Consider the following 22,051-nt stretch of genomic DNA (forward strand, 5'->3'; position numbering starts at 1 on the left):
GATGATTGTTTTGCATTAAGTATGGCAGTGTGACGGGGCTGCATGGCGATGGAGTGGTTAGCACGCAGGCCTCACAGCAAGGAGACGCCAGTTCGATTCCACCCTCGGCCATCTCTGTGTGGAGTTTGCATGTTCTCCCCGTGTATGCGTGGGTTTTTTCTGGGTACTCGGCTTCCTTCCAAAAACATGCTAGGTTAATTGGCGACTAAACGGCATGAATGTGAGTGTGAATGGTTGTTTGTCTATATGTGCCCTGTGATTGGCTGGCGACCAGTCCAGGGTGTACCCCGCCTCTCGCCCGAAGACAGCTGGGATAGGCTCCAACACCTCCCGCGACCCTCGTGAGGATAAGCGGTAGACATTCATGTGTACATTTCCAGAAATACATATGTACTTGTATGTTAGCGCATACTACAAATCAAATGGAATATCCGACTACTGCGCTGTAGTAGTGTTCACCTAAGAAGTGCTCTTCTGGCCTTCCTACAGCACATGTGCGGGACAGCAACACATAACCATGTCAAAGCATCCGCCCCGTTATGTACAGTTGGCACTCAGTCTGGATGAGACGATCTGGCAAGCGCCACGTGATCGTATATTTGCGAAGAGGATTGATGAAGACGCTTAGTGACCTTGGCGTTTTTATGCCGCTTCTCCGGGACAATCCCGCAGACGAGCTTTAATGGACATCTGGACAAAGACAAATCTGCAGTTGATTGTTCCGATGAAGTCAGGCAAGGACACCGAAGGGAGGAGATTCTGACACGGCTGTTTTTGTTCTGCAATTATCGAGAAAGCGTGACTTTCTCCAACGTCTGTTGCTGAAGCGCGTACAAAAGAGGTTATGCAAATGGATAATTGGGAGCTGATGTAAAAAAAAAAAAAAAAAAAAAAAAAAAAAGTTCATTCAAAGGATTTCAAAAGCTGCGTTCTTTTTGGAAGAGAATTAATTTGTGACCCACACGCCAAAGAGCTCGGGCCAAACCATCCATTTCGCCCGCAGGCAGTTTGGGTTTGAACATGGTGCCGTTAGTCTTTGGGTCCAATCAGTCATCCAGCACTTTGGTCTGCAGAAGTGAAGCCATAAACAAGAGCTACGGTATGGGCCTCTTTGACGTGATGTTTGCAACAGTTATTAACGACTCCCAGATGATAGCTAATAGTGTTTCATGTTCTTTATTCAGTGCTGGCCCGTGATAGTACGTCTCAAACATCCGACATGTAGCATAGCATTGCAGTGGACTATCATAGCGCTCAATCCCATGTTGGTTATTTGAGGTGCTGGCGGACACGTGACCTACTCTAGTTCTTAGTGTGAGGGTGTGTGCCCACCAGGAGGTCTTTACCCTCCTCAGAAGTGATGCCAGGACATCATCACCGCCACCGGCAACAGCAGGCTTTTACACCAGCTGTGCAAATTTCAGCGCTGGCCGCATTCCTGCAATCCCACCCACTCGACCCCCACACTTCCCTCTTTTACCTTTACTGGCTTTTAATGATCAGCATGTCCTGCATCGGCCTATCATCTGCCGCCTTGTAATTGCTTGCGTGGGAGTTTAGCCATTAAAAGGTCTTTGAAACTGTTGTTGGAATTTTATTTGATGATGATGACTTGTAGTTTTCCAGCCTATCATACCAGGAAATGATCACATACTACAGTATTAATTGTCCCTGTACCCTAGAAAGCGCCCATGAATGATACTGTGTCAAAGCCCAGGGCAGTGATACTGATAAAATATAGAGTTTAACCATGTCCAGTATCAGCCCACTCAGAGCGCGCTGCTCTGGTATCGTGCCCGTGAAACAACCAATCAGAGAACAGCGCACGGTCGTGAACACACAGCGTTTGTTTTGCTGCTCTGTCAACATGTCAGCGGTTAAATAGTAAATAGTAAATAGTATAGTCAATATTAGTATAATAGTAAATATTAAATAGTACGTGATAATAAGCTCATGATTAAATAGTATGTGATAATAAGATCATGTGATAACCTATAAGTATCCACTCAAGGAGAAAGGGTATGTGGTCGAAACCAGACTGTAAACACACTGATGGTGGCCATATTGGGTTGTAAGTGACATACCTTAAGCCTCTATCTCACCAACGCCTGATAATTAATACTTGGCAGTACTGCAGTAATACTGAGCCGTACTGCAAACTTGAAAGAACACTTCTGAAGTTGCAGTTATGTGCTGACTGTAGCCACTGGAACTTCAGAGGGTTTGGTATGTATTATTATTATTATTATTATTATTATTATTATTATTATTATTATTATTATTATTATTATTATTATTATTATTATTATTATTATTATTATTATTATTATTATTATTATTATTATTATTATTATTATTATTATTATTATTATTATTATTGTCATTGTTATTGTTATTGTTATTGTTATTGTTGTTATTGTTATTATTATTGTTATTGTTATTGTTATTATTATTATTATTATTATTATTATTATTATTATTATTATTATTATTATTATTATTATTATTATTATTATTATTATTATTATTATTATTTGGTCGAATCACCACCATATGAGCAATCCGGCGCGGTGAAGCAACCGTGGGCAAGATACGGGACCCCCAGGAGCAACTGGGGGTGCTGCGTCCGTCATCAGTAGGTATACGTGCCAACGGTGTCAAAGCGCTTTAAGTGTTGAACATCCACAGTCAAAGTCCACAAAGTCCACAAACAAAGTCCACTTGCCATTTATAAAAACCAACATGGGAAGTCCTATTTTTGTGTATCAGTAAAACCTCATACCTTTTAAATGTGAAGCACATTTTGGGTCAGGTATGCGCTGCGTTCAGGTAGCCAAGCAAGATAAAAGCAAACGCTCGTAAATTTTGACCCTCGGGGATTTCGAGGTTCAGTATTTCTGGCCCAGCTCGTTTTTGTTTTCTCTTCATTCTCATCTGCGCTGGGTTGAGCCATGACTGCTCAGAAGATCCCGCTTAATCACGCTCAGCCGTGAGTCGATTGGCGTGACGTTGATGGGCCGTGACGTCTCTCTCGTCCATGTTTGCAGCTTTCAGACATTGATTGCATGTTTTAAGGTGCACTGAAGGGGCATTTGCATGCGGAAGTGAGGTGATGGATGCATGCGATAATTTCCCAGTGGGCAAACATTTACATACGCGCTCCATCATTTGCGGCCTATTTGGATTGGCAGCGCCGCCGTTCTGATTGGCGGCGGAACGGCGGGAGACAAATCTGTTTGACTGGGGGAGCGTGATGAAAAACCTCCTCACTGACCCCTTATGGGCCTCTGTGGGCTTTTTTTCCACGTCGCTCATTTACTCACTGTCGTTACTTCCACACGGTGAGGCTGGTGGAAGAACAGTAGCCTGGGGAAATACGACAACGTCACCAGCAGGTGGTCATATTGGACTGCAGGACGTCCTCAAGCCTCGCCGCTCCATCAATGCTCAGATTTGATTGAGTGTTTATTAGTTAAGGAAGCATATTTGATAAGTGTGAGGAGAACCTTTCTAGTCCATCGGTGAAGAAAAATGAAGGTAATAACGAGCTTCCTAGACTTTCTCTCCGACCGCAAACCAAGACCAGCTAGTAGGCCAGGAGTTTCTTTTTCTTTTCTTTTCTTTTTTTAGAGCATCAGGCTCCCTGCTCAGTTTCAGCATATTGAAGATAAACATACAGAGGCATGTGAACCTGCTTCTCCTTAGCGGACACAACCAGTCAGACGGTCTCCTTCGCAAGGCTCCTGGAATCTGATGGGAGAACCGCAAAGTGTCCCAGTTATGGTTGGATTCTCCCAGCTTGTTTTACTGAAAGGGCTCCAGCAAACACTGCTGATAAGACGGCCATCATGCCTCACTCACCGACGCGAGTGTGGGGAGAAAACCTCAAGCTGCTGCTGCCGCTGTGGTTGATGAGCCCAGATTATGTTTGCAGTCTTTTCAATCCAAATAGAGGGTTGTGAATGACTTACATGATGAAGACGAGATGGTGCGAAAAGACTAGGATGACCGTGACCGAGTGACTTGTGTTTTTTAAACAATAAATAATACATTAAATTAATATTTACAGTATAATTTTTTATACACGTAACATTTAAGTTCATTCATTCATTTTCTACCGCTTTTTCCTCACAAGGGTCGCGGGGGGTGCTGGAGACTATCCGAGCTGTCTTCGGGCGAGAGGCGGGGTACACCCTGGACTGGTCGCCAGCCAATCACAGGGCACATATAGACAAACAACCATTCACACTCACATTCATACCTATGGACAATTTGGAGTCGCCAATTAACCTAGCATGTTTTTGGAATGTGGGAGGAAACCAGATGCCAGAGGGTTTTATTACATTTGAAAATATTTATTAATTGAAAATAATAATTTAATACATAGACCAGGGTTCAATTCCACCCTCGGGCATCTCTGTGTGGAGTTTGCATGTTCTCCCCGTGCATGCGTGGGTTTTCTCCGGGTACTCCGGTTTCCTCCCACATTCCAAAAACATGCTAGGTTAATTGGCGACTCCAAATTGTCCATAGGTATGAATTTGAGTGTGAATGGTTGTTTGTCTATATGTGCCCTGTGATTGGCTGGCGACCAGTCCAGGGTGTACCCCGCCTCTCGCCCGAAGACAGCTGGGATAGGCTCCAGCACCCAGCAAATGAATGAATGAATTTAATACATAACTTTTTTTTCCTGTTTCTCTTTTTTTATGTGTTTTTTTTTTTTGGTCAACCGACTGTGACCTTGTGGCATGAGTTGTGGCTGATAGCAGCTCCTGTGTGATTATTCACTGTGCTATTGCAGTCGTATTCTACTAGGTGTCAGGAATGTTGTTATTGATGACATAATGGCCACCAGGTATCCTGTCAATACAAAAGTGTGAGTCTATGTAATGTTGTATTTATGTTTAAGACGTCTTATTTTCTATTATATATCTGCTACTGCTGTATATCAGGTACAGTATCAGGTGTAAAAGTGACTATAGCAGTGTTATTTCATGTCTAGAGGGGTCTAATAATGCTAAAACCATATTTATTAGGTCTTAAACGCTATGAAAATATTCCATTTATGAATATGGACTCCTACTTTGCAGAAATTCACTTGTGGTGGTCGGGTCTAGAACCAGTTCAGACTGTAGTCTGCATTGTCGACTTAGCCATATTGACTTAGCCACATTTTCAACACAAAAAAGCCAAAGAAAAAACAAAATAACAAGTTAAACCCTATCGATGCTTATAGGATTTACTGAAGTCTTGCTAGATATACACTTGGGTTGCATCTAACAAGTCATTTCTTGGTCGATTAATCCAAAGCGTGTTGCGTCCATGAATCAGTTCAGTTGGTGCTTTGGTCCAATAATGTCAAAGCTGATGCGTGTGATCTGATTTCGGAGAATGTTTACATTTTTACATCAAAAAAGGACTAATTGAATAACCAATACATTGTTGCAGCTCTAATAGACACAGGTTGGTCCAACTTTGAATTGTGTAACTTAAAAGGTTCCACTGGTAGTAAACATGCAAGAAAGGAAGCAAATCTTTGCGGCAGACGTTTGAGGTGAAAGATCTTGTCGTGACATCGTAGCTCCGCTGCAGCGTTTTTCATTTTTCCCCTCCTCAGACTTTTACGACGCTTGTTTTCAAGCCAACGGCCGTGTTTTATTGGGCTCTCCTCGTCCCCTTGGCTTAGCGGTTTGTGGCTTGGCTAATTTTCCCGTCTTGAGTTTTTCATTTGCATACAGCCTCATGTCATCTTGTATGGGAAACCGTGCAGGAAGATGACACCGATGCGCCGCTGTTAACCTACACGAGGGGGGGCCCGGTCGGGATGATAGCCTTGGGCGGTCCAGGCTAGAAGTGGTTAGGACTTGATGCAAATGTGTGGTTTGCTATCTGAGTGTTCCTTCCCAACAATGAGACGTACGCAAAACACATGGAACATATTGTGCTAGCGCATCCAAGCCGCGTATCCAAACATCCTCACCGTATTACTTTGCAGTAGTGAAACTTTTCAAACCGGCCCAGCGGAGTGTTGAAGGGAAGCATAAAAGTTTGACACGGCTGCGGCAACCACCCCTCCAACTTTTCCTTTTATTTCCCTCACTACTTTTTTTCCATTTCATACCATAAATATGAAACTTGTATGGTGTTTTTATGTGCTCCATGTGGGTGAACCTTGGACAACCAAAAGAAATCTGCTCAAATATCACACAGTTTGCTGTGAATGGGTTCGTCGTAAGAAAGGAGATATTTCCACTGTGGATGAAGCCGCATTTCATAATTTCTCGTAGTTCCTCACACCGCAACCTTTCTTTAACCCCCCGCGCTGCTAATACTTGTCAAACAACTGCAGAGAAAACAAGCTCGCAACACTGTGGGCTCATTATTTGAGTCAAAGTGATAAAATATTACCGTGCAAGCCCAGCCTGAGCGCGTTTAAAGATGGAGTAGCTGCCTCCTATTGCTCTCGCTTTCCCCTTTCCTTGTGTGGTTTATTATTCTTCATCGCTGCCTGCCTCACTCCCACACACCACTCGCCCTCTGTTTGGAGTTACAATCATCCACGCCTCCCATCTGCTCCGGCATGAGAGTGGAGCCTGAATGACGCCCCCCCCCCCTTCACCTCCAGCATTCATCGCCTCAAAATGAATGATTCAACAATTTCATCCTCACACATAGCATCTTTTAAGGACGAGAGTCGGGTTGGGATGATGAACTTGCTTTTTCTTGGCGGCGCTCCTGGTGGTGACTCAGGTGTGGTGGTGCGGCCCCGGGGCCATTTATTGTCCCTCTGGATATTGTAAAAATAACATGAATTGATTATCTTTTATGAGGCTGCACGGCGGATGAGTGGTTAGCACGCAGGCCTCACAGCTAGGAAACCCTAGTTAAATTCCACCCACGGCCATCTCTGTGTGGAGTTTGCATGTTCTCCCCGTGCATGCGTGGGTTTTCTCCGGGTACTCCGGTTTCCTCCCACATTCCAAAAACATGCTAGGTTAATTAGCCACTCCAAATTGTCCATGCTGATAGGAACAAACCCCGGGCGTGGTGGCGAAATGGACTATTTCCTTGTAAATAATAAATGTTTGTGTACTAGTTGGGCTGAACTGCAGATGAGTAGTTAGCACACAGGCCTCACAGCTAGGAGACACAAGTTCAATTCCACCCTCGGCCATCTCTGTGTGGAGTTTGCATGTTCTCCCCGTGCATGCGTGGGTTTTCTCCGGGTACTCCGGTTTCCTCCCACATTCCAAAAACATGCTAGGTTAATTGGCCACTCCAAATTGTCCATAGGTATGAATGTGAGTGTGAATGGTTGTTTGTCTATATGTGCCCTGTGATTGGCTGGCCACCAGTCCAGGGTGCACCCCCCCTCTCGCCCAAAGACAGCTGGTATAGGCTCCAGCATTCTCGCGACCCTTGTGAGGATAAGCGGTAGAAAATGAATGAATGAACATCCGGTAGTTTGGCAGGAAAGCTGTCCAGCCTTGTTCTTTAGTGTGTAGTCTTTGGTCACATGACAAAAATCCGAAGACAGCTGGGATAGGCTCCAGCACCCCCTCGACCCTCGTGAGGATAAGCGGTAGAAAATGAATGAATGAATGATTACTAATGGAGGCACACTTCTAAATTTACCGGTGGATCTACGTTCCTACCCACACCTGTGGTCATGAGCGTTGGGTAGTGACCGAAAGGACAAGATGGTGGGTACAAGTGGTCGAAATTAATTTTTCTCCATAGGGTGGCTGGGTTCTGCCGTAGAGAGAGGGCGAGAAGCTATGTCTCTGAGTTGTGTTGCTGTTTCTTCTCATTGAGAGGAGCCAGATGAGGTAACTCAGGGGATGTCCGACCGGTAGGAGGCCTCAGGGAAGACCCAGGACACATTGGAGAGACTATGTCTCTCAGCTGGCCTGGGAGGAGCTGGACAAAGCGGCCACAGAGAGGGAATCCTGGGATTCTCGTCTTAGGCTGACGTCTTAGCCTGGCAACCTGACCTCAAATAAGATGGATGGATGATTATTAATGAGATATATTATTACATGTCTGAAAGTGGCCCCTCGGTGCCCTTCAATTTTCTTGTAAAAAGCTTGCACACCCCTGACTGGTGTCGTAGATGCTGAGAGACATACGTTTACATTTAAACGCCGGTGCTTAATGATTTAAACTCAGTCAAAGAGCAAAGTGTACAACACGTTTTGGATAGTTAAAGGATTACTTTTTTGAGCTCTAAGACTTAACATTACCAAAATATTGGTCATTTTCTCCAGGGAGATTATGGACAGAAAACCAATGACAAAGTGCAATCAGACTGTGGAGAAAGGCAAGATATAAACGGCAATAGAAATGCCGACTGAGAAATAATTACGACTGGAGGCTTTCTGAGGGTCTCACCAATTGAACATCTGGCTGTTAAACGTTAAAATATATGTAATATGTGTTCCTGAGACTACATTTGGTATCCAGAAAACTCCCACCAACGCTGAACAATCCTTATATAAATACTGATCGTACACCTTCACTGATACCCACAACATGTATGCTCAAATTTTAAGAGCAGAGTTTTGTTGAAATCGTGTGAGGATATTTTGCATTGTTAAACACCCAAACAAATTATGATGAAAACACAGTAAAAGGGAGGAATAATAAAGTTGTTAGACTGGATCTTACTGTAAGAGAACTGTTGCTGGTCTGTAGAGGACTGGTCTATTTGCCCCGCTGTGTCATGGGAGATCCTGTCGGCAGTAAACGACTTGCGTGGCTGACGATTCGTCAGCTAGGTTTTTTTTACGACGCCAGCGCTTCCAGCTCTCTGTAGATGGCGTGCTCTTATTAAAACCACACCACAAGCGAGGGGGACATTACAGGGTATAATGCGCCACACTGAAGCGAACTGTGTGGTATACCGCTGTTCCGCAGTCGCCGCCGTCACTGTCCTTTGTAGACAGACGCCAGTCCTGAAGCAGGCAGTTTCCCATGCTGGCATCCTTCCCGGATCCTGGAGAAGTCATCCTCCTTCATTCCCTGAGAGCCCACATCCTGCCAGAGGGCCTGCTTGGCTCAGATAAATAAAACAGAATCCAAAGATGCTTTCAAACAGCACCTGCTATCTTGCTCTTGTTGGACTGTAATATATCCCGCGTTTGACTTCTGACTTTGGGATTGTCATTACTCAGCCAGCCGTGCTTTCTTCTTCATAGGTGATGGCAACAGATGCAGATGGCGGCTCCTTCGGCTCCATCACATACTCCCTGGGCTCGGGCCCTAACAGCGCCATTGCCTCTCAGTTCACCATCGACAAGGAGACTGGTGTCATCTGCACTCGGGCGGCGCTGGATCGGGATCTCGGCCAGAACAGCTATGACTTCACGGTTACTGCAGTGGACGGGGTGAGCCCTGGTTTTATGAAAACAATACTTTACACTAATGTGTCCCATAAAGCCAGAAACACCCAGTGTAAGCTGTGCGGGCTGCAGAGCATAGACTTTGTTGAAATATTCCTATGAAAATACAAGCTGAGAAATGAAAGAAAATGATGGCCATGTTAAAACGATTAGATGGGGGGGAAAAAAAATGCCTCAGCTGTCAAGCAGTAATATTTTATTGGGTTGAACGGCTGCCTCCTTTGTTTTTGCCACCTGGTCCAAATGAAATGGCTGCATTGTATTCGGCACAAATGAAAAGCCTATGAAAGAGACTGCAGAAAGACCTCTCGCCCTGGGCAGGCCTCTCCTGGGGGAGGCTATCAATCTGACCTGTTGGGACTATTCTCAGAGGTCACTCTATGCATTGAATTTTATTTCTGCTTTTCCCCTACGCCATCAATACGCTCTACTTGCAACACATATGAGTGTTTGGTGATTTATCCGATGTGACGGTATAAAATAACAAGGGATCTTTTTGTTTCCCGGACAGGGCGGACTGAGCACCCTAGCCTACGTAAAGGTAGACCTGGTGGATATTAACGATAACAGACCCGCCTTTTACCCGCTGACCTATGCTGTCAGTTTGAGCTCGCAAAGCGCTCCTGGTACTTCTGTGGTACGAGTGATGGCCTATGACTCGGACTCGGGGGAAAATGGCAAGATTACATACAAAACTGTATCTGGAGGCTCGTCTCCTTACTTCACCCTCAACAAAGACACAGGTTGGTGCATTTGTTTTGTTTTATACCTGTGTCGGTTTGTGTATAATACTGTGGCTAACGGCTAATAAATACGATGAATCCATTCAGTGTACTCTTGTTTGTGCAGGTGTGATCTCTCTTTCTCGGCCCGTCCACGGCAAGGCCAACACAGTCATACCGATGGTGATTTCAGCTCAGGATGGCGGAGGTCTGGTTGCCCTTGCTAATGCCAAGGTCAACATCAGTGTGGTGGCAGGCTTGGTGGCGCCACCTGTGTTTGAACAAGCACAGTACTACTTCTCCGTTTCTGAGGATGTCTTGCAGGGGACCGTCGTTGGGACCGTTCAGGCCAAAAGTAAGACAGGTACGGACCAGAAACGGCACCTGTCAACCAGTCTTACCTCCATCAACACATCAATCAGAAATTCCATTTCACAGCTGTGTTTATACTTTCATATTCCAAGCTTTTATAATCCACCCTTTAAATTGAAAAATGGCCTCTTAGGCGTATGCTTAAGTGCTTCCACTGCAGCCTCCTGGGTGATGATAACTTGCCTCTGGTTTGTGTCTGGTTTTCCCGCCTGCCAGGCACCTCAAGAGATATTGCCTACACCATCAGCTCCGGGGACCCCACAGGATACTTCACAGTGGACCCTGACACCGGGACCCTGCGCTCCAGTCTTTCATTAGATCATGAAGTCCAGTCGTCTCTTGATTTAGAAGTGCAGGTCCGCACCGGTAACCCTCCGGCCTTTGGTCAGACCTGCGTACACATCACCATCGAGGACGTAAACGACAACCCGCCTGTGTTTCTTCCCTCCTCCTCTGAGTCCCTGCTGCTTCCAGAGCAAACTGAAATGGGAACTGTCGTGTATCGCGTCCAAGCTGAGGACAGAGACTCTGGAGCTAATGGCCAGCTGTCTTTTGACCTGTCCTCTCCGACTGGGGTCCAGAGGACCTTTAGCATAGAACGCAGCAGTGGGGAGATACGACTGGTGGGGCTCCTTAACTATGAGAGTATTCCCCGCTATGATCTCCAAGTGATTGCCAAAGATAACGGAGTGCCTCAGCTTAGTGCGACATTCATGTTGGTGGTCCACGTCCAAGCTGAGAATGACCAGGGACCCATGTTTGATACCCTCAGCTACCGTGTGGAACTTAAAGAAGGCACTCCGATAAACACACGCTTCCTGCGTGTTCGCGCCTCGAACAGAGAAACGTCTGGTTCCAGTTACTTCAGCCCTCTTGCTTATCACCTTCGCCCGGATGGCGACGCTGCTGGTTTTGGCATCGCTGCAGACAGCGGTTGGCTCTTTGTGAAGAGCGCCCTGGACCGAGAAGTCAAGGACATGTATCTCCTAACCGTGCTGGCCACTGCTGGTCAAGGACAGTTGAAAAAGACCGGCAGCGCCACCGTGCGGATATCCGTGACAGATGAGAACGACAACTCCCCTCGACTCACGCAGACAAGGGTCTTCATGGCGGTGAAAGAAAACCTGCCGGCAGGAACGGGCTTCGGTCACGTGCTGGCGACTGATCGGGACAGCGGCCCCAACGGACGCCTCGGATACCGCCTGTTGCACCCCGACCGCAACTTCCATATAAACACACACACAGGTTAGTCGGGAATATGATGCATCGAGTGTGAGCGGCTTACTTTGTACGTAACGTCACATTGCCCCACAGAATATTTCAAATTGGAATTATTCATGATTTCATTCATTCATTTTCTACCGCTTTTCCTCACGAGGGTCGCGGGGGTGCTGGAGCCTATCCCAGCTGTCTTCGGGCGCAAGGCGGGGTACACCCTGGACTGGTCGCCAGCCAATCACAGGGCACATATAGACAAACAACCATTCACACTCACATTCATACCTATGGACAATTTGGAGTGGCCAATTAACCTAGCATGTTTTTGGAATGTGGGAGGAAACCGGAGTACCCGGAGAAAACCCACGCATGCACGGGGAGAACATGCAAACTCCACACAGAGATGCCCGAGGGTGGGATTGAACCCTGGTCTCCTAGCTGTGAGGTCTGCGCGCTAACCCCTAGACCACCGTGCCGCCCTATTCATAATTCATAATTTAAATCTATTAAATTTAAAATGGCATCTTCCTTACCACATACCCCTGCGACCCTAATGATGATAAGCGGCATAACCACCATTACCGCCATAAATAATTCAGACGGTGGCGACAGCAGCGCTCAGCATCCTGTTGTGCTCTAATTGGCCTGCTGAGCCTGTTAGTCTGAGCGAGGCGACGTGCACTCTGATTTGTGATCACGTTCTGGCAGCCTCGCGAGTCTCAACAGCATCTGGCAAGCTTGCAACATGCATGCAGATGTGCTCGTACGTCTTAATACTCGTGTGTCATCCGTTATCGCCTATATCGCTACGTACAATCGCCTTTTCTCTGCTTCAGGTGAGATGAGCACAAGGGGCACCCTGGACCGAGAGCAGCAGTCCAGTTACCAGCTGGCGGTGGTCGTTCAGGATGGAGGTTCACCCGTTCGCAGCGCCACCGGGACCGTCTTCATTAGTGTCCTGGATGACAACGACAACGCTCCGGTATTTATCCACAGCCAGCCTGGGAAAAAGATGATACTTCAGGTGATCCGACAAGACCAGATACAGAAAAGGACATATGGTGATATTTATTTATATTATTGATTATATTTATTTGTCTAATCAACAGGTGTCAGAGGGTCAGTCCTCTGGGTTTCTTCTGGGTACGATACAAGCCAAAGACCCCGATGAAGGCGAGAATGGCACCGTATTCTACTCTTTGTCAGGTACAATATGAAATCCTGAGTTAGGCATCTCTGACCATGATACGATTTGTCGGCAAATAACACGCAACTAAATGTAGCAAAAACAACTCCCTGTTTCCAAGCTCATTCAAAAACTGAATTCATAAGACTTTTTCAATCACACTCCTTCTCATTCCCTTCTTCTACTTACAGTATTATCACTAAGAAGCTAGCTAACAGGTAGCAGTTGACTTAATGTAGCTAAAATTAGCTACATTTAATGTAGCTAAAATTAGCTACATTAAGTTCCCTTGTCCTCGAAAATGCTGAATTTAAACAAATATATTTCATTCAAATTACCTTCTGCTGTAAATCGCATTGGTCTTCGTCTGTGTCTGTGTTTTATACCGAGCTAGCAAGGAGGATTCGCTAATTGGCTCAGCTAAATGCTAACAGTAAATGCTTGCAAAAACGTCCTTCCCTTTGAGGTTTCAGTGGTGGGAGAGCTCAAACTTACTGCTTTGGTATCTCAGACTAACCAAGAGCTACTCTTGGTTTCTGTACTTTGACTTGAGCCTGGGGTGTCCAAAGTGCGGCCCACAACTAAACCAAAACAGACAGCAAAAATGAAAAAATCAGCAGTAATTTTATATAATAAAAATAATTAAATAAAAATAAACAAAAAGAGACAAAAAAGTCACCGCCTAATTAGAAGAAATTCATTTTTATGAGAATAATGTAATATGAGGAAAAATAAAGTCAGTTTAGTAGCATCAAGTTGAAATATTATAAAGATGTTTTAAAACATTGTATTATGAGAAACAGAACAAAATGGAGAGTTGGTATTGTTGAAGAAAATGTACAAGAAGAAAGTGGAAATGGCTGGAAAATTTTGGGAAAAACAGCAGCAATTTTGTAAGAATGAAGTCTAAATATTAAGAGAAAAAAGCGGTATGCTAACAAGAAAAAAATTGCAATTCTATGAGAATATTACAAGATTATTTCAGAAGAAAGTGGAAAATGAAAAAAAAAACACACTTCTTTCAAAAATGGGGAAAAAAGGGGCAAATTACTCTTAATCGCAGGCTTGTTGACCTAGATCACGACGCTGTGATGCAGTTATTTCTTAAGATATATATATATATAACTTCTTACTTCTTATTTGTACATGTTTTGCTTTCTATAATATAAAAAGTGGCAAAGTTGCATCCTTTCATTGTTCAATATGTGACCCTCGGTGGAAAATGTTTGGACACACCTGCCATAGGTTCTCATAGTAAGCCCTAATTTGAAGGACAATCATCTATTTAAGAAGCAGAATTGAAATAATAGGACATGTACATTTCCAGAGGCAGCATGGCGGACGAGTGGTTGGCGCACAAGCCCCACAGCTAGGAGACCCGAGTTCAATTCCACCCTCGGCCAGCTCTGTATGGAGTTTGCATGTTCCCCCCGTGCATGCGTGGGTTTTCTCTGGGTACTCCGACATTCCAAAAACACATTCCAAAAGCATCCTAGGTTAATTGGCGACTCCAAATTGTCCATAGGTATGAATGTGAATGGTTGTTTGTCTATATGTGCCCTGTGATTGGCTGCCGACCAGTCCCGACTCTCGCCCAAAGACAGCTGGGATAGGCTCCAGCACCCCTACGACCCTCGTGAGGATAAGCGGTAGAAAATGAATGAATGAATGCACATTTCCATGGAAAACCATGAAAATGGTTTTGATCCCTCCCCCTTACTATTTTATGAGGATATTTTTAATAGAGTTGCCTTAGTTGTGACCAGAAACAGGTGGAATAGGATTGTATTGCTTTGAATCCTATCCCGATCCAACTGTATATCAAATTTTGGACCACGTGTCTTGTAGGTCCGAGGGCCGAGCGCTTCTTTCTGAACCCCAACACCGGCGACCTGCACTCATCCTCCCCTCTCATCCACTCCGAGCGTTCCGAGTACGCGTTGACGGTGATGGCCACAGACAGAGGACTGCCTCCTCGCAGCGCCTCCTGCCCGCTCACCATCCAGGTCAGTCTTCATCTGGAGCCCAGCCAGGCCAAACAAACACTCAGCGCTCACCTACTGTATTTAGACACGGGGGCTGAGACGGGTCCACAACCGATGTCTGTGGGCCCCTCAGACGTATCAGCCTCACCCTGACAAGCCTCCCTCCCGTTCTCTTCCCCTGTGACGTTTCAAAAGACGTGAAATGGAAAAGTGGGTCTGAATCAAACACTCCCAGCTGGCGTGGTGATGAGTGCCAGCTGTGGAGCGCTCTGATCGAGGCTGGACGGCGCGACTTCAACACTTTTTCAAAACAGTAGCCCCCTTTTTGCAATGAGTGGCAGGACAAAATACTATTTAGCGTATTCTTTCATTTCTAACACAGAGCAGAAAGCTCACACCGTGGAATGAGCGTGTCCCTTCCAGGAAAATTGACTTTACCATAAACAAATTTGTAACTCAGTTTTTCCTAAATGAAAAAAAAAAAAATCAACTGAAAGACATAATTATTCAATAAGTGAATTAAACAATGCACTGTTGTCCTAACCCGCCGAGTTGATTTTATGTCCTTTAATCATCTTTTCAGGGTTATTTTCTCAGCTCGTCATCTACTCACAGTCTTCTTTTTCCGTCTAATGTGGAAGCAATTTATAACTTGTCATGTCAGATATCACAAAGTCTTATGACTGCAAGGCAATGCTGAGTAGATTACTGTTCATTTTTTTCCATTCATTAGAATTACGCTAAACGCTCCAATTAATGGCACTGCTTAATGAAGTGCAAGCCCTTTGCGTGGTCTACAACAGCACTGGCATTAGCTGCTGCAGGGTTTTTTATTTATTCACCCCACAAGAAGAGAGTACACAAGTAATAATGCAACTGATTTTGTCGTGTCTTTTTTCCCCCCGCCAGTGGCATCAGGTTCTAAACCCGATCAAACAGATCACATCAAACAGGCTTCATGTGATTCAAGTCTGTAAAAAGTTCTTGTAACTGCGTTTACTTTCCCAAAGAACACAAATCTGAGACCAAATGTGTTTCTACTTGTGCCAAAAAGCCAGGACATATTTTGTACTTTGTAAAAAAAAAATAAAAATTAAAAAATCCGCCACCAGGGGCTGTCGGAGGAACATGAAATTCATGCTGATGCTCCTCAAATAAACATCCTGTCTTTCATTGCAGGTCCTCAGCATGAACAAGTCGTCTTCAAAGACCAGCTCACATTCTGTAGCGTTCAACTCTGTGGAAGAGACCAAACCGGGTTCAGTCATTGGTTCGGTTCGCCTCCATGATGGAGATAACCCAGCAGGGGGCGAGGTGACCTACATGGTGGTGGGGGGTACTGACAGGGACGGCACCTTTGTTGTGGATCGCCTGACAGGAGATGTCTACTTAGCCCGTCCTCTCGACTATGAGCAAGACGCTCACTACACGCTCAAGATCGAGGTGGATGACCTTTCTCAGACCCCGCCCATTAGCACCCTCGTCAACCTTGACATTAACGTAAAGGACAGCAATGACCACGCTCCCCAGTTCCCAGAGGACCCCATTACTATCGTTGTCTCTGAGAGCGTCCCACCGGGCACGTCTGTCTATACGTTCCAGGCCATAGACAAGGACGGCAGCGGGCCCAATAGTGACCTGAGGTACTCCATCCTCCAACAGTGGCCCGATGTTCCCGGTCTACTCACCCTTGACTCTTCCACTGGGGTCCTAACTCTAAACCAAGAACTGGACCACGAGGTCAACCCGAGTCTGATCCTTGTTGTAAAAGCGACTGACTCCGCCCTGGACGCCAGCGAGAGGCAATGGAGTTCGGTCACGGCGAGGATTTACGTGACAGACGTGAATGACAATGAGCCGGCGTTCAGCTCGCCGACGGCGGTGAGCGTGATGGAGGACCAGCCCATCGGCTTTGTGGCGCTCTACGTCATGGCCAGAGATGCGGACCGAGGGGAGAACGGCAGGGTGACCTATAGGATCCAGTCCGGGAACTCTGGCGGTACCTTCAGTCTCAACCCAAATACTGGTAAGTTACGCTTGAGGTGGGCTTGGGATGTTGGGTAAACGGGCCTTGTGAGCCCCATCACCCAAAAGTGGTGACGTCACACCACTTCTAACCTGAGTTTTTCTTCCATCTCTTCCTGGTTGCTTTGCCACCATGGCTGACTTGGAACTGTTTGAAAAGTTGAAGCAGAATTCTGACATTTGTGGTCAATTTTTTCCAAAAAGTCAATCATAAAATTATGTTCTTATTATCCATAATGCATGATTAAAATTCATTCATTCATTTTCTACCGCTTATCCTCACGAGGGTCGCGCCTATCCCAGCTGTCTTCGGACGAGAGGCGGGGTACACCCTGGACTGGTGGCCAGCCAATCACAGGGCACATATAGACAAACAACCATTCACACTCACATTCATACCTATGGACAATTTGGAGTCGCCAATTAACCTAGCATGTTTTTGGAATGTGGGAGGAAAACTGGAGTACCCGGAGAAAACCCACGCATGCACGGGGAGAACATGCAAACTCCATACAGAGATGGCCAAGGGTGGACTTGATCTCAGTTCTCCTGCGTGCTAACCACTCGGGCGCCATGCAGCCCCCATAATTAAAATAATCATTACTATTAATATGATGGGATGACGATACAGTAAAATATGGTTTCTGATGGTAACCATAACTGCGATGGGGTCCACGGTGACAACAGGTTTCATGTCCCTGGTGTAGTGTAACCTGGCTAGCAAGACCATTAGCATCGAGCGTCCGTTAGCATCTTGTGATGGCGTTCTCAGGGCATCGAATGAATCACAACATGCCCCAACAAGAACAGTTTCAGTCTTTTCTTGCGCAAAATGACAGTCGTTAAGATACAACGGAGTGGGGCCTCTGCAGCCAATGAGAGAGGCAAAACATGGACTACGTGGACCATGTGATGCTAATAGCTAATTGCTTATTTTCTGACATGTTAATGTCACACCGGCTTGCTATGATTATCTGCATCTCTAAAGCAACTCTTCCGCATACTTATTATTAAGTAGCCTTATGTGTCTTGGCATGCGAGTCTGCCCTTCACAGGAGCATATCTTTCCTGTATTAATTAACATTTTGGGTTGTATTGATTTGTTTTCTTGAATTGTGAAAAAGTGTTTTTTCTTGACATGAATGCCAAAGTGAGGTTTAGAAAACCATTGAAATTGGTCACAACTCCAGGAATTTTTGCTGACGTGTTCACTGTTGTGATCACTCTTATCCACGGAAGACAGTAGCGCCCCCCAGAGGACTCTAGAGGTGGGTGTCTTTGTTGTAGGTCTGCGCTCTTAAAAGACTGTAAACATTCTGGATACATGTCAACTTAGTGTAAACACAGTTTGAACTTGAGTGTTTCGCTGTATCTTTACGTTCAATAAGTAGGATCATCCATCTCACGCTGGCTTTTTTCATTTCCACCACCTGCCGGGAATTCCATTCCACATCTGTTCACCTGTTCATGTCATTTCACGGCCGCTTTTGAAGAATTTGCAGCACCTGTAAAATTTCTCTGCGCGTTGTATATCTGCTCGCCCTGGAACACCAAAATACCCCCCATCCCCAACCGACTGTAAACACACAAGTTCTCGTATGAAGTTCTGAAGAGATCACTCTTGTTTCACCTTTTATGACTTATTTGGCTCAGTTGGAGGGCAGACAGACTTAAGAGGCCTGACAAATAGTAAACACACACATGAACACACACATGAACACACACACACACACGTGCACATCAGCCATGAAAGAGCAAGGAGCCTCCTTCTCAGGCTTCTGGGAACCATTAGACGAGGGGATCAGTTACGTGTGTTTATGTGCGCGTCGTGGTGTCTCGTGTGTTTGTGAGTTCGCGTGAGACTGTGTCACTTTAGTCCAAACGCTGACCTCGGGCAATTTGGTCCCGTGGGTTTTTGTTGTGGCGTTTGAGACGCGTGTCTTTTCCTTGTTGGGATGGAAACATTCAGGATGAAAAAAAAGGTAAATCCCTGGAGAACCCGCTTTGTTCCCATTTGGAGGGGACACAGAGAAGTGTTTCGCGTTTACCACCATGCTAAATGTTAGCATAGTAATATGCAGAGTCAAACGATGAACGTATTGAGTGAAGAACCAAAGCAACGTTCTGGTTTAAACATACGTTTTTTACTTGGTTAGTGTGTTTTGCCTCGATTTGCGTACATTTTCTGGTTAGTGTACAATATGGCCTGCGGTTTGGCGTGTTATTAATACACTGTATGTGTTCCTAATGTATTTTTTTAATCACAAAACATCCTTGTTAGCATCCTATTAGCTCACCAATACATGAGAACAGGAAGCAAAAGTCATTAACAGTTGACTCTGTAACTTTTTGCAAGCAAATTTCTGAAAGATTTTTACAGGAAACACGTTTTGATAGTTTTACTACACTAATAAAATTGGAAAAATAAATGCATATAAAAAAGAATGAAAGGGATACCTTTTCCCTTCACAGAAGACACAAAGTGGCAACATGATCGCCACCTTCCTGTTTTGCTATGAGTCATGTCTTGAATTGCAAGTTTCTTTGGTTCTATTTGTGTTATTTTGCAGCCATAATCACAAGAAAATCAGGGACTCGGGGTGAGGCACGCTATAGAATTCGAGAAATAACTCATGGCAAAACAGGTGGGTGGTGTCTGTGTTGATCTTGCTGTCAAGTCGTGTCTTTGGCAACAATCAGGTCTTCAGTGAAGGTAAAAGTCACTTTAAATCTTCACTTATCCCTTTCATTCACCATTTATGTGCAGGGTTCTATGATTGTAAAGCTATGAAAATGTGTTTTGTGTTTATTTATGGCTTTCTGTAACAGATTGACTGGATTTGACAGTATTTTTTATGGGGAAAAATAGATTAGGTTGGACCTTTTGCAACGGATTAATGACACCAACCAAGGTTACACTCTATAGCAGGGGTCTCAAACTCAATTTATTTGGGGTCCACTGGAGCTAGGGTCTTGGGCGAGACTGGGCTGCATCGGGTTTCCCCCCCAAAAAAAAACACATTTATTAAAAACAGAAAAATTAATAAACTTTGCTTTGGTTTCGATTTTCCACAAGAAAAGCTCTGATAAAACATTCCACTGTTCTCAAATGTCTTAATTTTTATTTTTCTGCACAAAATAAGATGAAAAATAAATAAACAAATCAAGAATAAAGAAAATCAATCAGTAATAAATAAATATAATAATAATAATAATAAAACGGCAAATAATAAAAACTTAAGAAACCACATACAGTTGGTGGGTAGACAAATTCTTTTTTTCAGATTAAAATGAACAAAGCATTATTAGAGCCCTGTAGACATGACAAAGCACGACTATAGTCACATTTATACTCTTTTTATTTACAACATATTGCGCAACTGCAGGGTCTTGAGACACATGCTAACTCGCAAACTAGAGAGCTAGCGACCTAAACGGTAGCCTTCAAGTTATTTCCTTTAAACTTAAATAGCCAAAAACTTACCACTTCCACACGGATAGGGAGGTTAACTATTAACAGTTATTTAACTTTTAACATGAACATTAATCAAACGTAATAATTTTTTCTGGGTACATGATACCATACAGCATCCATATCAAACTTGCGTGGGCCGCACTAACATTAAACTTTTATATCAAGGCGGGGGCCTCAAACTAGTGTCCTGCGGGCCACATTTGGCACGCGGGCCGCATGTTTGAGACCCCTGTTCTATAGTATATATTGTATGTGTACTGTATGTATGCCTGAGAGCACCGTCGGCTAATCCTGTGAAGTCCAAGTGTCGGTGCCACAAACCATACATAGGCTTAAGACACTAAATGAAATCTTTTTCCCGTGTACCTTGCACACATGTTACCAGTGACCAGGGTTATGGCGGCTTACGGAGGAGTCGGAGCCAGTGAAAGAAAAATACAAGCCGGTAACTCGGACCAGATTAAAAGCTTGAGGGCAAACTATCTGAGAAAGATACGAGCACGCACAAAAAAAAAATACTCCCAAACAACCCGGCGTCGGCTGTCTCTTTCTTTCATCTTGCAATTTGAAGGCATGAAATTGCAAGGGAATTGATGCGAGCGCCATAGCCTCTCAAGACAGGACGATGAAAAAAGGAAGGCTTGAGAGCACGGCAGGCCGGTTTGTTGCGTGTCTGGAGTGTGTGTTTATCGCCGTGCTCTCCTGTGGAAAATCTTGTAAATTGTGGCCAGGCAGTTAGAGCAGCGTTGGTGGTGTTAGAAGCTTTCAGGTAGGCTGTGAGTGTGTGAGTGTGTGTGTGTGTGTGAGTGTTCGATTTGGCCCTCACACGCCAACATTTCACACTTCTTTCCTGATCACAGGACTGGTGCAGAGTGGCACCTTTTATTGCCTCTGATGACTTCAGCATGTTTCCTAGTTGTGCCGTGCAACTGCCCCTGTGAGACCGTCTATAATCCAACCACCTCAACCCCCACAGGAAATCACCCCTGAGCCATCTTCTGTGCAGGTTCTCTGTCCATCTTCAAACCCCTGGACCGGGAGGAGCAGGAAGTCTTCAACCTGACCATCGTGGCCGAGGACCACGGGACCCCCCAGCGATCATCCAGTCAGCTGCTGTGTGTCTTCGTGGTGGACGTCAATGACGAGGCTCCCTGGTTTGAGGAGAGCCACTACGAAGCCCAGATCGCAGAGAACCAGCCTGGAGGGACAATGGTGTTGACGGTGTCGGCCTTAGACCTGGACCAAGGTGAAACTTATGTGTTCTATGCTGTCTTTGTTATTCTCGTAAAAATTTTTGCTTTTTTTCTTCAAATATTTTTACTTAATCTCAAAAAATTACAGCTTTTTTTTAACATTTCTGCAGTTTGTTTTATGGTCCGACTATTTATTTTCACGTAATTATGACTTTTTCGATAATATTTTGAATTTGACTTGACACTTAATATTTTGACTTTATTCATTTTAATCCACTTTTTGGAGAGGTCTACTACATGTTGATGAAGCGACACGTCATCAGAGTACTTCTCAGAGGAGGTGACACAACATGCCATGCCTTGTCGTGACTATTCCAGTAGTGTTTATGGCCTTTCAAGATGCTTACAAGTAGTATTTTTGAATTCAGAGCCAAAAAACTGAAGGACAGATTTTTTTTTTCTGCTACGTCTTGT

The 22,051-nt window shown here is 44.8% G+C and overlaps 1 protein-coding gene across 1 annotated transcript in view; it reads left to right on the forward strand.

Annotated features, from left to right (window-relative positions):
• The window catches only part of LOC131134448 (protocadherin-16-like), a 114,291-nt gene that overhangs the window by 83,097 nt on the left and 9,143 nt on the right, over nucleotides 1-22,051 (forward strand). The window contains exons 3-11 of the mRNA XM_058079740.1: nucleotides 9,198-9,386; nucleotides 9,913-10,144; nucleotides 10,251-10,487; nucleotides 10,712-11,740; nucleotides 12,550-12,737; nucleotides 12,823-12,919; nucleotides 14,748-14,905; nucleotides 16,064-16,910; nucleotides 21,391-21,630. Of these exons, the coding sequence (XP_057935723.1) occupies nucleotides 9,198-9,386; nucleotides 9,913-10,144; nucleotides 10,251-10,487; nucleotides 10,712-11,740; nucleotides 12,550-12,737; nucleotides 12,823-12,919; nucleotides 14,748-14,905; nucleotides 16,064-16,910; nucleotides 21,391-21,630 (3,217 nt within the window). The remainder of the gene's footprint in view (nucleotides 1-9,197; nucleotides 9,387-9,912; nucleotides 10,145-10,250; nucleotides 10,488-10,711; nucleotides 11,741-12,549; nucleotides 12,738-12,822; nucleotides 12,920-14,747; nucleotides 14,906-16,063; nucleotides 16,911-21,390; nucleotides 21,631-22,051) is intronic.

The sequence above is a fragment of the Doryrhamphus excisus genome, chromosome 8 (genome assembly GCF_030265055.1).
Source record: "Doryrhamphus excisus isolate RoL2022-K1 chromosome 8, RoL_Dexc_1.0, whole genome shotgun sequence".
NCBI classification, from domain to species: Eukaryota; Metazoa; Chordata; class Actinopteri; order Syngnathiformes; family Syngnathidae; genus Doryrhamphus; species Doryrhamphus excisus.